This window comes from Rhineura floridana, chromosome 10, assembly GCF_030035675.1.
Source record: "Rhineura floridana isolate rRhiFlo1 chromosome 10, rRhiFlo1.hap2, whole genome shotgun sequence".
Classification (NCBI taxonomy): Eukaryota; Metazoa; Chordata; class Lepidosauria; order Squamata; family Rhineuridae; genus Rhineura; species Rhineura floridana.
This window is the reverse complement of record NC_084489.1, coordinates 63,264,105-63,281,994: the sequence shown is the minus strand read 5'-3', so window position 1 is coordinate 63,281,994 and position 17,890 is coordinate 63,264,105. Positions and strand designations below refer to the sequence as shown.

Below are 17,890 nucleotides of genomic sequence, written 5' to 3'. Positions count from 1 at the left end.
AAACCAAGCCACACCACATACAAAGTTACAATAATTGTGATGCAACATGGATGCACTAAGTTGGTATTTCCAATACGTCTTCTTTGTGCCACTAGCTGTTGTACAATATAACAGAGAAAATTAAACTTGGCAGCTTTAAGTGTGGATAAGCTTGAAATAGCACTTGTTTATAAAAGTAAAACATTCCGGGATTTGAGAATGGCCTTGCAGTTCTCCTCCTCCTCCTGTGCAGACATCAGCGACAACTTGAAGGAATCAGTGTACAACATTTTCTATAGTTTGTGCCTAGCAATTCCAAGACAAGTTCAGAAACACTGACCCCCAATTCAAAATAGAACCTCAATACCAAGAAGGCCGCAAGAACAGAGTATGGGAAGAATGAACTGGAAGGTTATGGGGTTGTATCCAACTAAGTTCTAGTCAGAGTAGATCCACTGAAATCCATGGGACTTACTCGTATCCATTAATTTGAATAGGTCTAATCTGAGTAGAACTAATATTGAATACAACCCATGTTATTCATTCAAAGCCTGCTCATAGACAGCATTAAAAATATTGGTTAAGTCACCACTACTGCTCACCCAGCAGAAGCCAACTTTCTTCCATAGGCAATATGTATGAATCTTCTCAGAAGTCATGTTACTAATTATTATATTTATATCCCACCCTTCTCATAAACAAAAATGGGGACAATAGACAAGAAGAAGAAGGCTAGGACTGGGGAGGGCAGCTATGAGAGAACTAGAAAAGGTCCTCAAATGCAAAGATGTATCACTGAACACTAAAGTCAGGATCATTCAGACCATGGTATTTCCGATCTCTATGTATGGATGTGAACGCTGGACAGTGAAAAAAGCGGATAAGAGAAAAATCCACTCATTTGAAATGTGGTGTTGGAGGAGAGCTTTGCGCATACCATGGACTGCGAAAAAGGCAAATGATTGGGTGTTAGAACAAATTTAACCAGAACCGTCACTAGAAGCTAAAATGATGAAATTGAGGTTATCATACTTTGGACACATAATGAGAAGACATGATTCACTAGAAAAGACAATAATGCTGGGAAAAACAGAAGGGAGTAGAAAAAGAGGAAGGCCAAACAAGAGATGGCCTGATTCCATAAAGGAAGTCACAGACCTGAACTTACAAGATCTGAACAGGGTGGTTCATGACAGATGCTTTTGGAGGTCACTGATTCATAGGGTCGCCATAAGTCATAATCAACTTGAAGGCACATAACAACAATCCCACCCTTCCACCAACAACATTAGGGTGTATTACATAGTTTCCCCGCGTCCCATGTTATGCTTACAACAACCGTTTGAAGTGTTTTAGGCTAAGGTCGCCCTGTATGATGACCTTTGTCGGGAGAGGGACAGGGGGAGTGTGACCCTGTTGATTCTCCTTGATCTCTCAGCTGCTTTTGATACCATCGACCATGGTATCCTTCTGGGAAGGCTCACGGAGTTGGGGGTATTGCTTGGCAGTGGCTCTGCTCCTACTTGGTGGGTCGTCAACAGAAGGTAGTGCTTGGGGAACACTGCTCGACACCCTGGACTCTCCATTGTGGAGTCCCACAGGGATCGGTACTGTCCCCCATGCTTTTCAACATCTATATGAAGCCGCTGGGTGCGGTCATCAGGAGTTTTGGAGTGCGTTGTCACCAGTATGCTGATGACACGCAGCTCTATTTCTCCTTTGCATCTTCCTCAGGTGAGGCTGTTAACGTACTAAACCGTTGCCTGGCCGCAATAATGGATTGGATGGGAGCTAACAGATTGAAACTTAATCCAGACAAGACCGAGACGCTGTTGGTGAGTGCCTTCTCTGCCCAGATGGTGGATGCTCACCCTGTTCTGGATGGGGTTACACTCCCCTTGAAAGAACAGGTTCGTAGCTTGGGAGTTCTTTTCGACCCTTCCCTGTCTCTTGAGGCTCAGGTAGCCTTAGTGGCATGGAATGCTTTCTACCATCTCCGATTGGTAGCCCAGCTACGTCCCTATCTGGACAGTGACGACCTCGCCTCAGTCGTTCATGTTCTGGTAACTTCTAGATTGGACTACTGCAATGCGCTCTACGTTGGGCTGCCCTTGAAGATAGTTCGGAAACTACAGTTAGTCCAGAATGCAGCGGCCAGATTGTTGACGCGGACCAGAAGGTCCGCTCATATAACACCTGTTTTGGCCCGTCTGCACTGGCTTCCTATTTGTTTCCGGGCTAAATTCAAAGCGCTGGTTTTGACCTATAAAGCCTTACACAGCATGGGACCGCAATACCTGGTGGAGCGCCTCTCCCAATATGAAACTACCCGTACACTGCGCTCAACATCTAAGGCCCTCCTCCGAGTACCATCCCATCAAGAAGCTCGGAGGATGGTGACTAGAAATAGGGCCTTTTCGGTTGTGGCTCCCGAACTGTGGAATGGTCTCCCCGATGAGGTGCGCCTGGCACTGACGCTGCTATCTTTTCGGCGCCAGGTGAAAACCTTTTTATACTCCCAGGCATTTTAAAGTGTATTTTTACAGTATTTTATTACTATGTTGTATTCTGGATGTTGTTTGGTTCTCGTATTGTTTGTGTGTTTTTGTTTTTTGAGTTATTGTATTTATTGTATTTATATATTGTGCCTGCTTTTACCTTTTATGTACACCGCCCAGAGAGCCTTCGGGCTTAGGGAGGTATATAAATTAAATAAAATAAATAAAATAAATAAACTGGCTGAGTGGGGATTTAAACCCAAGTCTTTTAAGTCCTGGTCCAACAATAACTACTGTATCACACTGGCTCCTCTTACTGTTCATCTAGCATAAAGCTGTGCCACTGTACAGTCTATAGCAACATTAATTTACTGTTTCTTAGATAAAGGACTATTCCTGGGATAGCAGCTGACCAATTTTAAAAAATGAACTCTTTAGAGGTGCCAGAAGAACCATAGCGGGAGGCGGGGGAGAGAGTTAAAAAAAAGAATCAGGAAGCCTAGGGGAACATTCTGTAGACTTGTCAGATCAACATTCAACAGCAGATTTTCTGGAGTTGTGGATTCTATTCTGAAGAATTACACGAATTTGATTATCTCAACCAAAAATGTTCTAGAATATAATGCAGGGAAGGGGGAAAGAGGTTGTTGCTTTTTGATGAGAGGAAACACAAAATGTCATAAGACCATAAAGAGAGCCTGCTGGATCAGGTCAATGGTCCATCTAGTCCAGCATCCTGTTCTCACAGTGGCAAACCAGATGCCTATGGGAAGCCAACATGCAACACCTGAACACAAGAGCACACTCCCTTCCTGCAGTTTCCGGCAACTATATTCAGAAGCATACTACCTTCAACTATGGAGGCAGAGCAGTGCCATCATGGCTAGAAGCCACTGATAGCCTGATGGATTTATTGTGGCATGAGCTTTTTTGAACTAGGGCCAACTCCATCATACTATTTTAGAAACTTCCTGGAAACATTTTTATTTCAGCAAGCCTATCTAGACATATAATTTCATTATCTATTATTATTTCAGAAGTTTTACTGATTTTATCCATGTTTTGTTAATGTATCTTATGAATACTTTTCAATAAAAAATGTGGATTTTACCTGTCCTTTGTTGATAAATTTTATTATGTACACTATATAAGGAGTTTTATGATTAAGGGGTTTATTTTATATATTAAATATCGGAACACAAAAAAAATGTTTAACAGTGGAGCTCAAATGCCATGAAATATAAGAGATGCAGCCTGTGACATTTCTGTACAAAGCTCCGATGTAAAGATAAGCATAGTAACCACTCACAGCAGCAGTCACTGGCATTGTCCTAGCTCTGCTGAGCAAATCTACTGTACTACCAATAACTCCTGCTGTGAACCATCACTACTTACTTTATATACATTTATTCATTAGTATAAATATTTATATACCACCCTCTAACAAAACTTCAGGGTGGTGTACTGCAACATAAACACACTTAAAAGTAATACAAAACAATTATTAAAATGACTGGCTACTCAGAAAAACATTTTAAACAGCTGCATAGGCCTGTTGGCACAAGAAAGTCTTCAAGAGAAAGTCAAATGGATGGCTGTCAGATCTCTGCTAGAAGAGTTCCACAGCATGGGACTGGTGACATGAAAAGCCTGACTTATGACTGAAGCCAGTTAGGTCTCTGTAACATAATTAATGGCAGTCCTCAGGATGATCTCAGTGATTTGCTGGGATATAAGGCTTCTGATGGTCCTTAAGGTATCCTGGACACAAGTTGTTCAGGGCTTTGTATATGAGCACAAGAACCTTGAACCTGGCCCAGCAGCACATGGGCAGCCAGTGCAGATGTTTTAGCAGAAGTGTCACATGCTTTCAGCCATGTGTCCCCACCAGCAGTCTAGCTGTTGCCCAAGGGCAGCCCCACAAATAGTGCACTGCAACATTCCAGTCTTAAGGTTACCAAGGCATTTGAGCTTTGTACAGAAATGTCAGAGACTTCACATCGTGCCCTTCACAGCCTTTAGTTGTTACTATTCACTTTCCCCACCTTTATACTCATGCATGTATTGGTAACCCCAGGCTAACACTCCGTGCATGTGATGGTGGGCCTCAAGTCCACTAAAGTCCCTTAGGCTTTAAGGTGCCCCAAGACTTAGCTCTGTTTGTTCCAGCAGGGTAGCAATGCTATTCCAGAGCTCTTCAAGATATGTGACACCCACCCAATCTTTATAAGTGGATGAGGCGGGAGGTGGGGAGAGAGCTCGTTTTTCAGTTCAGTGCCACCCACATATTCTTTCTCACAGGATAAGAAATCCCTTTAGAACAACAAGAGGGTTGCCTGCCTCACCACCCCCCTCTAGAATCTGGCCCTGAGCATCTCTCCATTGGGCGCTCTCCACCCCTTCAAGATGCTGGAGAGGATCCTCTTCGCGAGCAGGAAAGGATCCATGCACGTCCCAGTTCGTCTCCAGAACAAGGGAAGGACTAGTCGGGAAGAGGGCTCAGTATCAGGGCACACAAGAAAACCCCTCCTCTCCTATGAAAAGCCTCCTCAACATTTTCCCTCTAACCTTAGGCAGGCACACCTACCTACTTGTACGCGTGCGCAAGCTCCCACGCCGACGTCTCCTACAGACCTAACACAAGTCCTCTCTCTCTGGCGTCGTCCTCACCTTCTCCGCTCCGCTGCGCCTGCGCACCGTTCCTTGCCTCTCCTTTCCCCCCTCCCTTTGTTCATTGTTTAGCATAGTTCCGGAAATGGCGCCACAAAGCCCCCCTCCTCTCTCGTTCTCTTTTCCCTCCGTCCACACCTACGAGTAACTAAGCAATCGTTGCCACGAGCAACCAAACAGTGGGCATGTAGTTGCTCGTTCTAATCCGCAGCCACAGAGGGCTGAGGAGGGTTCGAATGAGAGCGGAAAGGGGCACGGAGGCGAGGAGAAAAAGAGGACGGGAGGCGGGGTAAGGCGAGGGGAGGGATGAGGAAGGAGCGGGGAGGGGAAGGGATGGAAGGATGAGATACGATGGTGGTCGGGTGTAGACGGTGCGCGTGCAGCTGCGAGGCAGGTAGGTTGTCTGAATTGTCCGTGTGTCCAGCGAATGATCAAGAGAATCTGACCGCTCCCCTGGATTTGTTATAGTTACATTTATATCCCACTTTTTCTCCAAGGAGGTTAGAGAGGTGTACATCATTCTCCGTCCACTTCCCCCCCCGCCCCCATTTTTAGCCTCGCAACAACCCTGCGAGGTAGTTTAGCCTGAGAATTTGGCCTAAGGTAGGGGCGGCTCCAAACGAGCTCTCCCACCCACCTAGAATGTGTTGCCCACCTAGAAATATACTTTGTCTCTTCTGTGCCCCGCTAGATTTTTTTTTCCTGGTGCTGCTTCTGGCTTAAGGTCACCTGTATAGCATAGGATCAGAATCAGGGCCGGTGCTAGGCATGGGCCCATGGCACTGTAGCCCAACATCCCCCTATACAGGGGTGCAAGGCTAATAAGCCCATCTGCACACTCCACCTATCTCTTATGTCATGTGAACCATGCGTGCGTGTAGCATGCATGTCTGCCATCCACCAAGATGTCCACGGGGCCATCAGCCCCTTAGGGAAGCTTCTTCTGCCATGTTGGGTGATGGCAGGCATGTGTGCACAGTGCTCAGGGCATTCACACTGATGGGAGAGGTAGGTGGGGGGGTGCAGACTTATTGAAGCCCACCCTGTCTGTATTAGGGGGACTGGGAGTTCCCTATCTACGATCCACGGCAGGGTCAGGTTGCTGGACCCAATGCTGGAACAGATCATGGAATGAGAGTGCCACCCTCCCACCCTAAGGAGGGGCCCTTCAGGGGTCCTTCTGGGCCACAGGGTCCCTCGGCCAGGGCCCAATTTAGCCGCCCTCTAGCGCCAGCCCTGACCAGGATACCTGAAAGGTCGTCTCACCCTTTGTATACCCAGTTGATCACTGCTCTCTGCAGATGAGGGCCTCCTGCAGACACCATCTTATCAGGAGGTCTGTTCTGCATAACATAGGAAATGAACCTTTAGTGCTGTGGTACCAAAACTTTGAAATGTCCTCCCCTTAAATATTAGATAAGAGCCAGTGTGGCATAGCGGTTAGAGTGTTGGAGTATGACCTGGGAGACCAGGGTTCAAATCTCCACATAGCCATGAAGTTCACTGGGTGACCTTGGGCCAGTCACTGCCTCTCAGCCTCAGAAGAAGGCAATAGTAAACCCCCTCTGAATACCGCTTACCACGAAAACCCTGTTGATAGGGTCGCCATAAGTCGGAATCGACTTGAAGGCAGTACATTTACATTAAATATTAGACAGGTACCGTATGTTGTCTTTTTGGCTCCTGTTGAAGACCTTCCTCTTTCAACAAGCCTTTTAAGTAGAGACCTTATCCTAGTCTGCATCTGTGTTAATTTCTTTTTTAAACATGTTTTAAAAGATTGTTTAAAAAGATGTTTAAAGATTTTTTAGTGTTTTATCACTTTTTTTACTGCTCTGGGCTTCCTTCTGGGAAGAAGGCGGGATATTAATTAAATCGATGATGATGGTAATAGTGAGTTTAATAGTTAATTGAGGATTTGAATCTAGGCCTCCCCAGCTCAGTGCTCTAATCCTTCTGTGTCCTGCCTGATGTTGTTGGACGCCAGATCTCATCAGCTCCAGCCGGCCTGGCCACTAGTCAGGGATGGTGGGAGTTGTAGTCTGGCACCATCTGGAAAGCCACAGGTTCATTTCATCCCTGCGCTACATGCTGACTCTTCATATGCCTTATCCTGCAGCAGACCAGTGGTTTGTCTATTCTGACAGGTAGCCGCTCTCTCAAGACGTCAAGCAAAAAATGGTCTTTCCCAGCCCTGTCATCCTGACAACCTTACTCTGCATGAAAAGCATTTATTTACTTATGAAATTTATTACCTGTCCTTCACCCAGAGGATGCAAAGCAGGTTACAAGAAGTACAAAATACACAATTGAAAATGCAATGAAAAATTAATCATATGTGTTTTGCCATTGAGTTTTAATCCCAACGCACCTACCCCCCCACATTTCTGGAGCTTATTTAAATCATTGCTTTAATTTACACATATATCTGCACCTCATGTGTGCCAAAACACATTACTGGGCAGGATGGTATTGTAGTCAGCAAAGCTACCACAGGGTGAGATTTTACTTGGTAAGTCATATGTAGGTTTTTCAAACAAGTGCAGAAGGACTTGGCAGGACAATTTTTATTTTTTATTGCACTTATACCCTGCCTTTCCTCCAAGGAGCTCAAGGTAGCGTACATGTCCCCCCCCTCCATTTTATCCTCACAACAACCCTGTGAGATAGGTTAGGCTGAGAGGCAGTGACTGGCCCAAAGTCACCCAGTTAGCTTCTTGACTGAGTGGTCTCTCAGGTCATAGTCCAACACTCTAACCACTTTGCCACACTGGCTCTCACAGCCCTTGGGCAATACAGATGTATTGGTGGCATGTTATTACTTGGTAAAACAGGCGGGAAACTTGTAGTACTCCAGATGTGCTGGACTACAACTCCCATCATCCCTGACTGTTGGCCATGCTGATGGGGGCTGTCCAACACCACCTGGAGGGCCACAGGGTCGCCATCCCTGTGATAAAAGGCCATCCCTGTATAAGACCCAGAGAGGAGGCTTGGAGTGACAATGCCAGTGATATTAGGATGGAAGGTGGGTCTGGGATGGTAGAAATAGAGAGGACAAAGGGTAATAGTGACCAACCAAGGATAAAAGTGCAAACTAAGGGAATACAGAGTGTAAGAGGAGGAAGAGGAAGGAAAGAAGTATGTATGGGGGGGCCGGAAGAATGACAGAAAGGAGAAATGGAATGGTGTCTATATGAGAGAGAATATACCACAGGCAGTTCACTTTGACAGTCTGAGCGATTTGAACTAAATTATCTGCAGACTATCGGTGTGAAGATGGCAGCACTGTGCGTGGAGGAGAGCATTTACAATCTGCTACCTCACATTGCGGCGAAGTCTTTCAAGGAACCTAGGTATGGGGGTAAGAACATTTCCCTTTGGAACCATTCTGGCAACCCTTTTTGATTTGCCTGTCAGGGATGTACCTTTTCCTATGAAAAAAATGTTATAATAATTTTCATGTTAAAACAAAATGAATTTAGTGTCTGCCACTGCCCAATAGGCTTTGAAGTGAGAGGGTATCAGTGACTTTCAGCAGGACAATATTTCCCAATCTTTTGTTTGGAACAGGAACTCAAATTGCAAATTTACCAGACATCTGGGTGATGGATCATTTAAATCAAAGACAGGGAACCTATGGCTGACCAGATTTTGCTGCATCATTCCTGACCATTGACCATGCTGTCTAGGGCTGATGGAGTCATGTTGTTAAACATCTGGAGAGCTACAAGTTCCCTCGGGGGGGGGGATGTAAATTATGGAGTATCTTGCTGCTCACTTTTTGAAAATCTGTTTCATGTACCTTCAGAACAAAATTAAGAGGAAGGCTGCAACCAAAGTACACATAATAATTTGACACCTGAGAAGTATATTTTTCGGACCTACCTTATTTTTGTGATGTTTGTGATTGTAAGTTGTTTGAACTATGTGTTTTAAACTATTATAACCCACTCTGGGACCACAGGGTAAAGGGTGAGTAATTAATTAAACTGGTCCAGGAGAGTGCTACCGTTTTGAAGAGTGATGCTACTATAGTTCACCTTTGCTATCTTAAATAATAATTTCCCGCATGTCTGACTGTCTGTCAGGTTTCTTCTCCTAAATTGCCCTGTCAGTACAGTGGAGAGGACCTGGTCCAGGCTGAGGGAGGCTCTGGGCAAGATCCCCTCTGGTAGGACTTACTACAGCCTGTTGCTGCAATTGAAGGCAGCAGTGCCAGTTCCTTCCCCCTCACCATGGCCATAATTTGCCTTGGGGGGAAAAGCAAGCAGTGGCTTCTATTTGCCATCACTGTTAATGCAGTCACACTGGTGAGCAGACATGCCATTGGCCCCAACAGAAACTACAGCAACAACTCTTCTCACTTGGCCTTTCTGGTGGCAGCAGCCATTCCTTCCACCACTGCAGACTACTTGCCCACCAATTATTATTATTTATTATTTATTAAACTTGTATACCGCCCCATAGCCGAAGCTCTCTGGGCAGTTTACAATAACTAAAAACAAATACAATTTCATAACTAAAAACAAATACAATTTAACAAATGGGATGTGGGCAAGTCAGCAGTGAGGGCAGCTAGGAACATCCAATGCCCCGGAGATGGTTAGTGGCACCTGTTTCTAGTGCTACTTCTGTTGCCACCAACTGATCACCTGAGTGGCAACAGTGTCTAAAGACAACTGCTACTGTTGCCACCAAGGAGAGGCAACATGAATGGTGGTCACTGCTCCTAGCTGCCCTCACTCACCCATGCAGCATCAGTAGCCACTGCCACCACTTGCTCTCTCTCAGTGGAAGGCAAATAGGGAATGGGGGGGGCAGCTAGGAGCAGTGACCACTAGTGCTTGTTCATGTTACCTCTCCTTGGTGGCGACAGTGGCGGCTGTCTTTAGATCTCCTTGCCACTCACTGAACCTGTGCAGTTGGACAATTGATGGCAACAGAAGAAGCAGTGGGTTCTGCCTAGGTACTGAAACCTTGCCAGCTGCCTGATTATGCCAACCCTGATGGGAACGTACCATTGAAAAAGGTGAAAGGCAAAGGTGGGTAATTAGACCAGAACACCTCTCTTTTCCACTTAGAACCTCAGAGGGGAAGGTCACTACTTTCACTTGATTTAGAGTGCTCAGTGCCTTTGTGATATACAAATGCTAGTTACACTAGTCCTCCGTCTTACCTGAGTCTCATCTCAGACCTACTGGCTGTATAAGACTTCTTCAGGGGTGTGTGATGCTGTTAATAAGAAAACAGTGACCCTGAAAAAGGTCTTATTTAAATACATCAGGTATTTTTCCTGTTTTATAAAATTATCTATTTAAGTATATCAGACAGCTTATATACCACTTATTTCATTTTTTAAAAGTCTCTAAGTGGTTTACAACGTATCTTAAAACACAGGTAAATATCAAATACAACCCGCCCTAGAGATTATTATATTTTATATTTTTCAGTACCATTTTGAGGTTTTTGCCTTTTTAATTTTTTTGTTCCCTAGTGCTGCTCTCCTTTCTCCTTCATTTTCTTAATGCTTCTCACAACACACTAGTATGGCTGATATACAGTTAAGGGAATCACTGTGTTACAAGCTGCAAAGTACAGTCAAAGAGAACACTCTCAACCATGTCAATGTGGTTAGGATTTTTATTGCTGAACCACTAATGGCACAGTTACACAGTGGAAGCATCTTTTTGAGTAAACAGCAAATCGATAACTGAAATTTAATTTCACCATCTCAGGAAAATGTTATGCCTTCCTCATCCGTGTGACTAAAACCACATGAAGTCACTGCAGGGGAAGGGAGGAATTCACTACAAATCAAAATTTGTATATAGTGATAAAATAAATGATAAATAGTGTGATCAAATCTAACAGACACCAGCACTTTGAAAAGCAACATCCTATTTCCTCTCATGCTTATTCCTTTACTGATTTAACGCTGGAGAGATGTGTAATGTAAAACACGCAATGGCCTGGTTCACACAACAAACTATGGCTTACCGGGCCCCCGTGAACATGTAGGCTCCCAGAGAGGAGTCACAGTCACTTTGTTCCTCCCCAGTCTTTTTTTACTTTCACCCCATGCTCAGCTAAGCCAAGTTTTGGCTTAGCATGTCATCTGAACCCAGGCTTAAGTTACCTCCTTGTGAACCACAAAGTGTAACCAATAACAAACCTGGTGTAGGAGTTTTTAAAAAATGGGACAGAGCAAAGGAGATAAATAATAATAATAATAATAATAATAATAATAAATTTTATTTTTCAGCCGCCTATCTGTCCGGGTTAGGGACACTCTAGGCGACGAACAACAAGAATAAAAACAATACATATAGATCAACATAATCAAATTTTAAGCTAAAAAACCATTCATTAATTCAATTGTAACATAAGTTAATCTGTCCCAATCTTGTAGGCCTGCCTGAACAGCCAGGTCTTCAAGGCTTGGCGATAGCTGGAGAGGGAGGGAGCATGTCTGAGATTGAAAGGGAGAGAGTTCCAGAGGGTGGGAGCCACAACAGAGAATGCCCTCTCTCTGGTCTGTACCAGCCTAGCTGTTCTCACCGGTGGGACCGAGAGAAGGTCTTGCGAGGCTGATCTCGTCAGGCGGCACAATCGGTGATTCTGGATGCGTTCCTTCAGATATACTGGGCCGAAACCGTATAGGGTTTTAAAGGTCAACACCAACACCTTGAATTGGGCCTGGTAGACAACTGGTAGCCAGTGAAGATCTAATAACACTGGGGTGATATGATCCCAGTGAAGGCTATGCGTAATCAAGCGTGCCGCCACGTTCTGTACCAGCTGTAATTTCCGGACCGTTTTCAAGGGTAACCCCACGTAGAGCGCATTGCAGTAGTCTAAGCGAGAGGAGACCAGGGCATGTATCACCTGAGGGAGCAGGTGAACAGGAAGATAGGGACGCAGTCTCCGTATCAGATGTAATTGACACCAAGCTGCCCGGCTCACTGCTGTAATCTGAGCCTCCATGGACAGCTGGGAGTCAAGTATGACCCCAAGACTGCGGACCTGGTCCTTCAGGGGTAAACTTACCCCATCAAGCATCAGGTCAGTAATTCCTAACTTCCTTTTATCTCCCACAAGTAATACCTCAGTCTTGTCGGGGTTCAACTTCAGCCTATTCTCTCCCATCTATCCACTTACGGATTCTAGGCACTTGGACATGGTATTCACAGCCAGCTCCGGTGAGGACTTAAAGGAGAGATAGAGCTGAGTGTCTGATGGCACTGCAACCCAAAACTCCTGATGATTGCTCCCAGCGGTTTCACATAGATGTTGAATAGCATGGGAGAGAGGATAGAACCCTGTGGCACTCCACAATGAAGAGGCCAAGGGTCTGAAACCTCATCTCCCAGTGCCACCCGTTGCTGCCTATCCGAGAGATAGGAACGGAACCACTGCAAGACAGTGCCTCCTATTCCTAATCCCTCTAGGCGGTTTAAAAGGATACCGTGGTCAACGGTATCGAAAGCCGCTGAGAGGTCCAGGAGGACAAGGAAGGTGTATTCATCCCTATCCAATGCCCTCCACATATCATCTACCAGAGCGACCAAGGCTGTTTCCGTACCATGACCAGTCCTAAACCCCGATTGGTGTGGATCTAATTAATTCTCCTTCGGTACAGTAAAAACAGTAAAACAACCCCCCGCCCAAAAGAAGAAAAAAAAAGAAGCAGCAAAACAAAAGACAAAAACCCAGGCCACCTCAGCCAGCCGGCTTATGTATCCCTCCAAAGAGGGACAGGTGATGGAAATTAGTCACAGCTGGCTGGGTACCTGGGACCTGGTCCTGCAGGAGGCACGTCTGCCAGGCAGCAGTCCCACTGGGAAGGGTGGTGGAGGTGGTGTTCCAACAGCAGCAGCAGCAACAGCAGGCTCTCCTTCCCTGGGTGGCAATGTTCTCCTTCTTCCTGCAGGCACTGGGTCTTTACAAGAGGATTAGATAAATACAATACAGTTATCAAGGCTGCTAGCCATGTTGATGTGTGTGCGTTGTTGCATGAAACAGCAAACGTTATGTTGGAGTTAAGTTGCTCAAGAAACTTCTCAGATGCATTAGATCAGGTTAAGAGTCTTTTATTAAGACATTGTGGCTTAAGGCTTTAAGATCCCCCCCTCTAGGAGAGAAGTTCTCAGTTCAAAGACATTACACAGAAGACTCAGCTCAACACAGATAACTGCTAGAACTCTCCCAGTCTATCTTGATGCTGCCATGACAACGGCCTTGGCTATCCGTTCCCAGACTGGGCAAAGACATAACTTCTCTTAGCTACAGATTTCCACACTTTCAGACTTGATGGAAAAACACTCAGTGACAGTGTGGTTCAATGATCAACAATTCCCCCTTTTTCCCATCATGTCTGTAATTCATTACAACAATTACAATAATACATTTCTACAATACATCTTGCAATACAGCTTACATTTCAGTACAGTTCAGAACATCTCTGCACATTTAGCTAAAACTTTATTCAATCAAACTTTGGCTGTACACATGTCAAATACAAAGTGTCAGGATCCATGTCCACCAGTTTATGCATTCCAGGACTGGTAATTACCCCCACAGTATATCTTTCTGGCGGTTTCCCTATGTTTACTCTTGTAGAACGTCTTAATGGCACTAGGGCTTCTGCTCTCTCTGCCCCCCCATCTGTGCTTGTGCTTGGCACAGCCTGCGCAGGAGATTCCATTTCCTCAGCCTTACGTTTCTTTGATCTTTGTTTCCCACAAATGAGCTCATTTAACGCATCCCTGAGAGGAATATGTGTGCCCTCCACCTTTATGTCTGGATTTGGCTTAAATGTTTGTGATTGTGTGTCATCTGACCCTGTAAGAATGACTGTTTCCCTTTGATCCCAAGGTTTTTCTGAGACTTTAATGCTTCTGCTCAGAATTAATTGCTGTGTTTATGGACACCAAACTCTGAAATATGCATTTGGAAATCCCAAAACAAAACCTTGCAGTGCTCTGGGCGCAAGCTTGCCCCTCCTTTTTCCCTGTGGAATGTGGATCCAGCATCTTGCCCCAAATTTTTGAATGTGTTGTATTTTTGGTTTTCTGCCAGTGATTTTCTCATAAGGAGACATTCCAAGTGCACTGTGTAATACCCTGTTGTGAATATAATTCGCATAAAGAATTGCTTCTGCCCAGAAAGAATTCCCTAAACTGCAATCCATTAACATGGCTCTCATTGCTTCCTGAAGCACCCTGTTTTTGTTCTCTGCAACCCCGGTGGAAGGTTTAAGTGCTATTTTCTTACTTGCCAGCACTTCATGCAATGCTTTACCCATGAATTCTTTTCCCTGGCCTGAGTGTATAGCCCCCACCGTGATGCCATGTTGAGTTTCAATTCTCTTAATGAACAGTTTCAGCTTCTGCTCTGCTTCACTTTTCTGCTTCAGCAGAAAAACATGACAAAATCTTGAAAAATCATCCACCAGTACCATGAAGAATTTCGCACCTCCACGTGAAGCATTTATTGGCCCTGATAAATCAACATGAACTAGCTGGTAGGGAGCTGTTGTGGTTCTTTCAGCCTCCCGGTTTATTGGTGCATTAGTCATTTTAGCTTTATGACAAGAATCACAATCCATTAACTGTCCACAATCTCTTAAACACATGTCTTCACTATGCATTGGGGTTTTCTTAATCGTGTCAAGGTTTGCATGCCCCAGCCTTTGATGCCATTCATGGACGCAGCCCTGATGTACCTGTGCCTCAGCATTTAACACAGCACACCCTGCTTGACTGCTCTTTATTACAAACTGTGAATCATTAAGGCTTCCCTGCAAACACACTTGATCTCCCCTCATTACATAACATTGGTCTTTGTGAAACAAGACTGAAAAATCACAACTCACCAGTTTTCTGACTGACAAAATGTTATGAGCTAATTCTGGAACAAACAAACATTCTGACATTATTCCAAGTTTATCAAATCTCACCAGACCTCAGGCTTCCACGCTCTTCTGCGATCCATCCGCAAGTAAAACAAAGTCCTGCTCATTTGTAGACGTGTAAAACAAACTCCTGTCTTTAATTAATATATGGCTTGCCCCGCTGTCAACAATCCAGTTAACAGGTGCTAAATCTTGAGACTTCTGTTTACAAACAAAGTTCACATTTCCCTGCTTCAAGCCTCCGTCCCTGGAGTTTCGCTTGACTGCACAGTCTTTCTGGAGATGCCCACGAGCCCCACAGGCATAACAAGCCTTCAGCCGTTGCTGTTCTTGCTTGTTTTCCTGTCTGCTGCTGCTTTCTTCTTTCAGCTTAGCTCTTTGCTTTTCCTCAGCACTTTTCGCCTCTTGTCTCCACTGCCATTCCTGGGTCAGCTTTTCCTCAATAAACGCAACGTTCAGACCTCCGTCAGGCATGGCTTCGAAAGCCATGACCATATTATTCCAAGTCCCATCGAGTGAAGCCAGGATCAGATAGGTCTTCTGAAGTTGAGAGTGCTCGACGCCTCGGTCCGTCAGCTCAGCAAACAAACGTCTGAATTCCGTGAGATGCTCACTCATTTCGCACTCACCCGTGAAGCGCATCTGGTAAAGCTTCCATGCCAAACACAATCTAGATCCCGCAGTCTGTTGCACATGTATGCCTTCCAACACGTCCCACATCTGTTTGGTGTTTGTAACATCTCTCACGTGTAGAAGTTGAGAGTCTGATAGAGCCAGAAGTATAAAAGCTTGCGCCTTCTGATCTCTACGCGTCCAGGCCGCGGTCAGTACCGCCGGAGGGGGTTGTGATGTTCCTATATTAATGTATATATGGTAAGTGTTGTTGTTTTAGAAGATACATGGTAAGTGGAGTGAAAGAGGGGGAGTGAATGGGCAGTAGAATGCGAGATGATTGGCTGAGTGTTTAAAATGGCTGAATGTATAAAAGGAAGAGTGAGAGTGGAATCTGGGGGGGAGAAGAGAAAGAGTGGATTGCTTGGTGGGGTTTGAGAGAGTTGTTTGCCAGGAGAGCGTGAAGAAGGAGGGAGGTGGAGTTCGGATTAGTATTGAGTAAAACCATATGCTTATGTGCCTTAAGAAGAAATCTTGTTAATCTTGTTAGCTTTGTTATCTTTAATAAATACTTAATTTGGTTTACCAAAGGCCTGATCCTTGGCTGGGGTTTCACAGACCAGAAGGGAGGGTAAGGTAATGACCAAGGCTGAAGGGGAACTGTAACAAATGGTGGCAGCGGTGAAGAGAATAACAATACCAGTATTCAGAGTCTCTGGGAATACTAGTATTGGGACGTTACTGGTGGTTGCCTAGCAGGGGGATCTGTTGAGATCTGTGCTAGAGCGGATAGGTAAACCATAAGAGAGTGTGGTCCGGACTGGTGGAGTCCCTGGTGGTGCCTAGAGACAGGCAGTAACCACGAGCAGGTAGGAACCTGACAGGGAGAGCCAGGGAAGGACGCATCACATGTGGTGGCAGTAGCGGTGGGATACGAACAACAGAGAATCCAGATATGAATACTAGAAAATCCAGAACAGTGGTGTGGCAAACAGAAATAACAAAACAAGATTTCTTGTGAGAGTGACTGGCAAAGAGTGTGTGGCAAAGAGTGAGTGAACTCAAACACCATGGCTGAATACATAAAAATGAAAAGAGAGGAGCTGGTGGAGAAGTGCATAACATTCAATTTACCTCACGAGGGTAAAGGGGTAGATGAATTGAGGGTAGCACTTATAGGATTTGCTACTGCCCAGCAAAAACAACCTGTCAGGGAAGAGACCCCAGAAGGATATTTAAGCAATCCCGCTTATATAGAGTACTTGAGAGAGAAGTTAAGATGGGAGGCTGAGGAAAAAGACAAGCAGAGGGAGTTGGAAGCTGAGAGATTGAAGATGGAAGCTGAGAGATTGAAGATGGAAGCTGAGAGATTGAGGATGGAAGGTGCAGAGAAGGAAAAACAGAGGGAGTTGGAAATTGAGAGAATGAGATTGGGGTTTGAGGAGAGGGAGAAGCAACGAGCATTGGATGCTGAATTACAAGTAGAAAAGTTAAAATTTGATAGAGAGAAATTTCACTCTGAGGAGACAAGGAAAGACAGAGATGGAGCAAAAATAAAAATTACTCCAAAGGACTTTGCTGTCTATGAGCCTGGTCAAGATCCTCAAATTTACCTCAGCACCTTTGAAAAAGCAGCTCAGTTGTGGGGGCTACCTGAAGATAAATACATGCAGTATTTATCAAACCTGATTAAAGGGGAATTGGCTGAGGTATACCAATATTTCCCCTCAGACAAGCCCGTCACCTACGCTGAATTCAAAGAAGCAGTGTTTAAAAGATTCAGACTGGGGCCTGATTATTTTAGAAAGCTTTTCAGAAATTGCCAGATACAGACAGGGAGGTCTTTTGTGGAACTGGGAGCAAAGTTGATGGATATATTTGGAAAGTGGATGAGTAGTGCCAAAGCTCAGTCAGTGGAAGAGGCGAAAAACCTCATGATATTGGATCAATTATACCATCAGTTACCACCAGAAATAAGGCTCCTGGTCAAAGACCGTTCCCCTACATCTGTGCAGGAGGCCGCAGAGATGGCGGATCACTTCGCCTCCAATAGAACTGGCTGGGTGGGGAAAACATCAAGAGAGTTTAAACCCAGACCATATAGTGCTGGCAGAAGGGATGTGGTACCACAGCGAGTGGATCTGTGTACCCTAAAAGTGAGGAGAAATTATGCTACAAATGTGGTAGACCGGGGCACCTACGTTTTCAATGTGAG

General features: G+C 45.0%; 2 protein-coding genes across 8 annotated transcripts in view; one reads left to right on the top strand and one right to left on the bottom strand.

Moving 5' to 3' along the window:
* THNSL1 (threonine synthase like 1) overlaps nucleotides 1-5,413 on the bottom strand; it is a 22,195-nt gene extending 16,782 nt beyond the window's left edge. For 2 of the 6 annotated variants that reach the window (XR_009758073.1, XR_009758074.1), the window contains exon 1: nucleotides 5,065-5,413. The gene's annotated coding sequence lies outside the window, so the exon portion shown is untranslated. The remainder of the gene's footprint in view (nucleotides 1-5,064) is intronic. The other 4 variants (XR_009758070.1, XM_061586136.1, XR_009758072.1 and 1 more) reach the window with 3 other exon arrangements.
* ENKUR (enkurin, TRPC channel interacting protein) overlaps nucleotides 5,133-17,890 on the top strand; it is a 25,297-nt gene continuing 12,539 nt past the window's right edge. The window contains exons 1-2 of one of the 2 annotated variants that reach the window (XM_061586138.1): nucleotides 5,133-5,436; nucleotides 8,412-8,503. In XM_061586138.1, the coding sequence (XP_061442122.1) occupies nucleotides 8,427-8,503 (77 nt within the window). In that variant the 5' untranslated portion in view covers nucleotides 5,133-5,436; nucleotides 8,412-8,426. The other variant, XM_061586139.1, reaches the window with a different exon arrangement.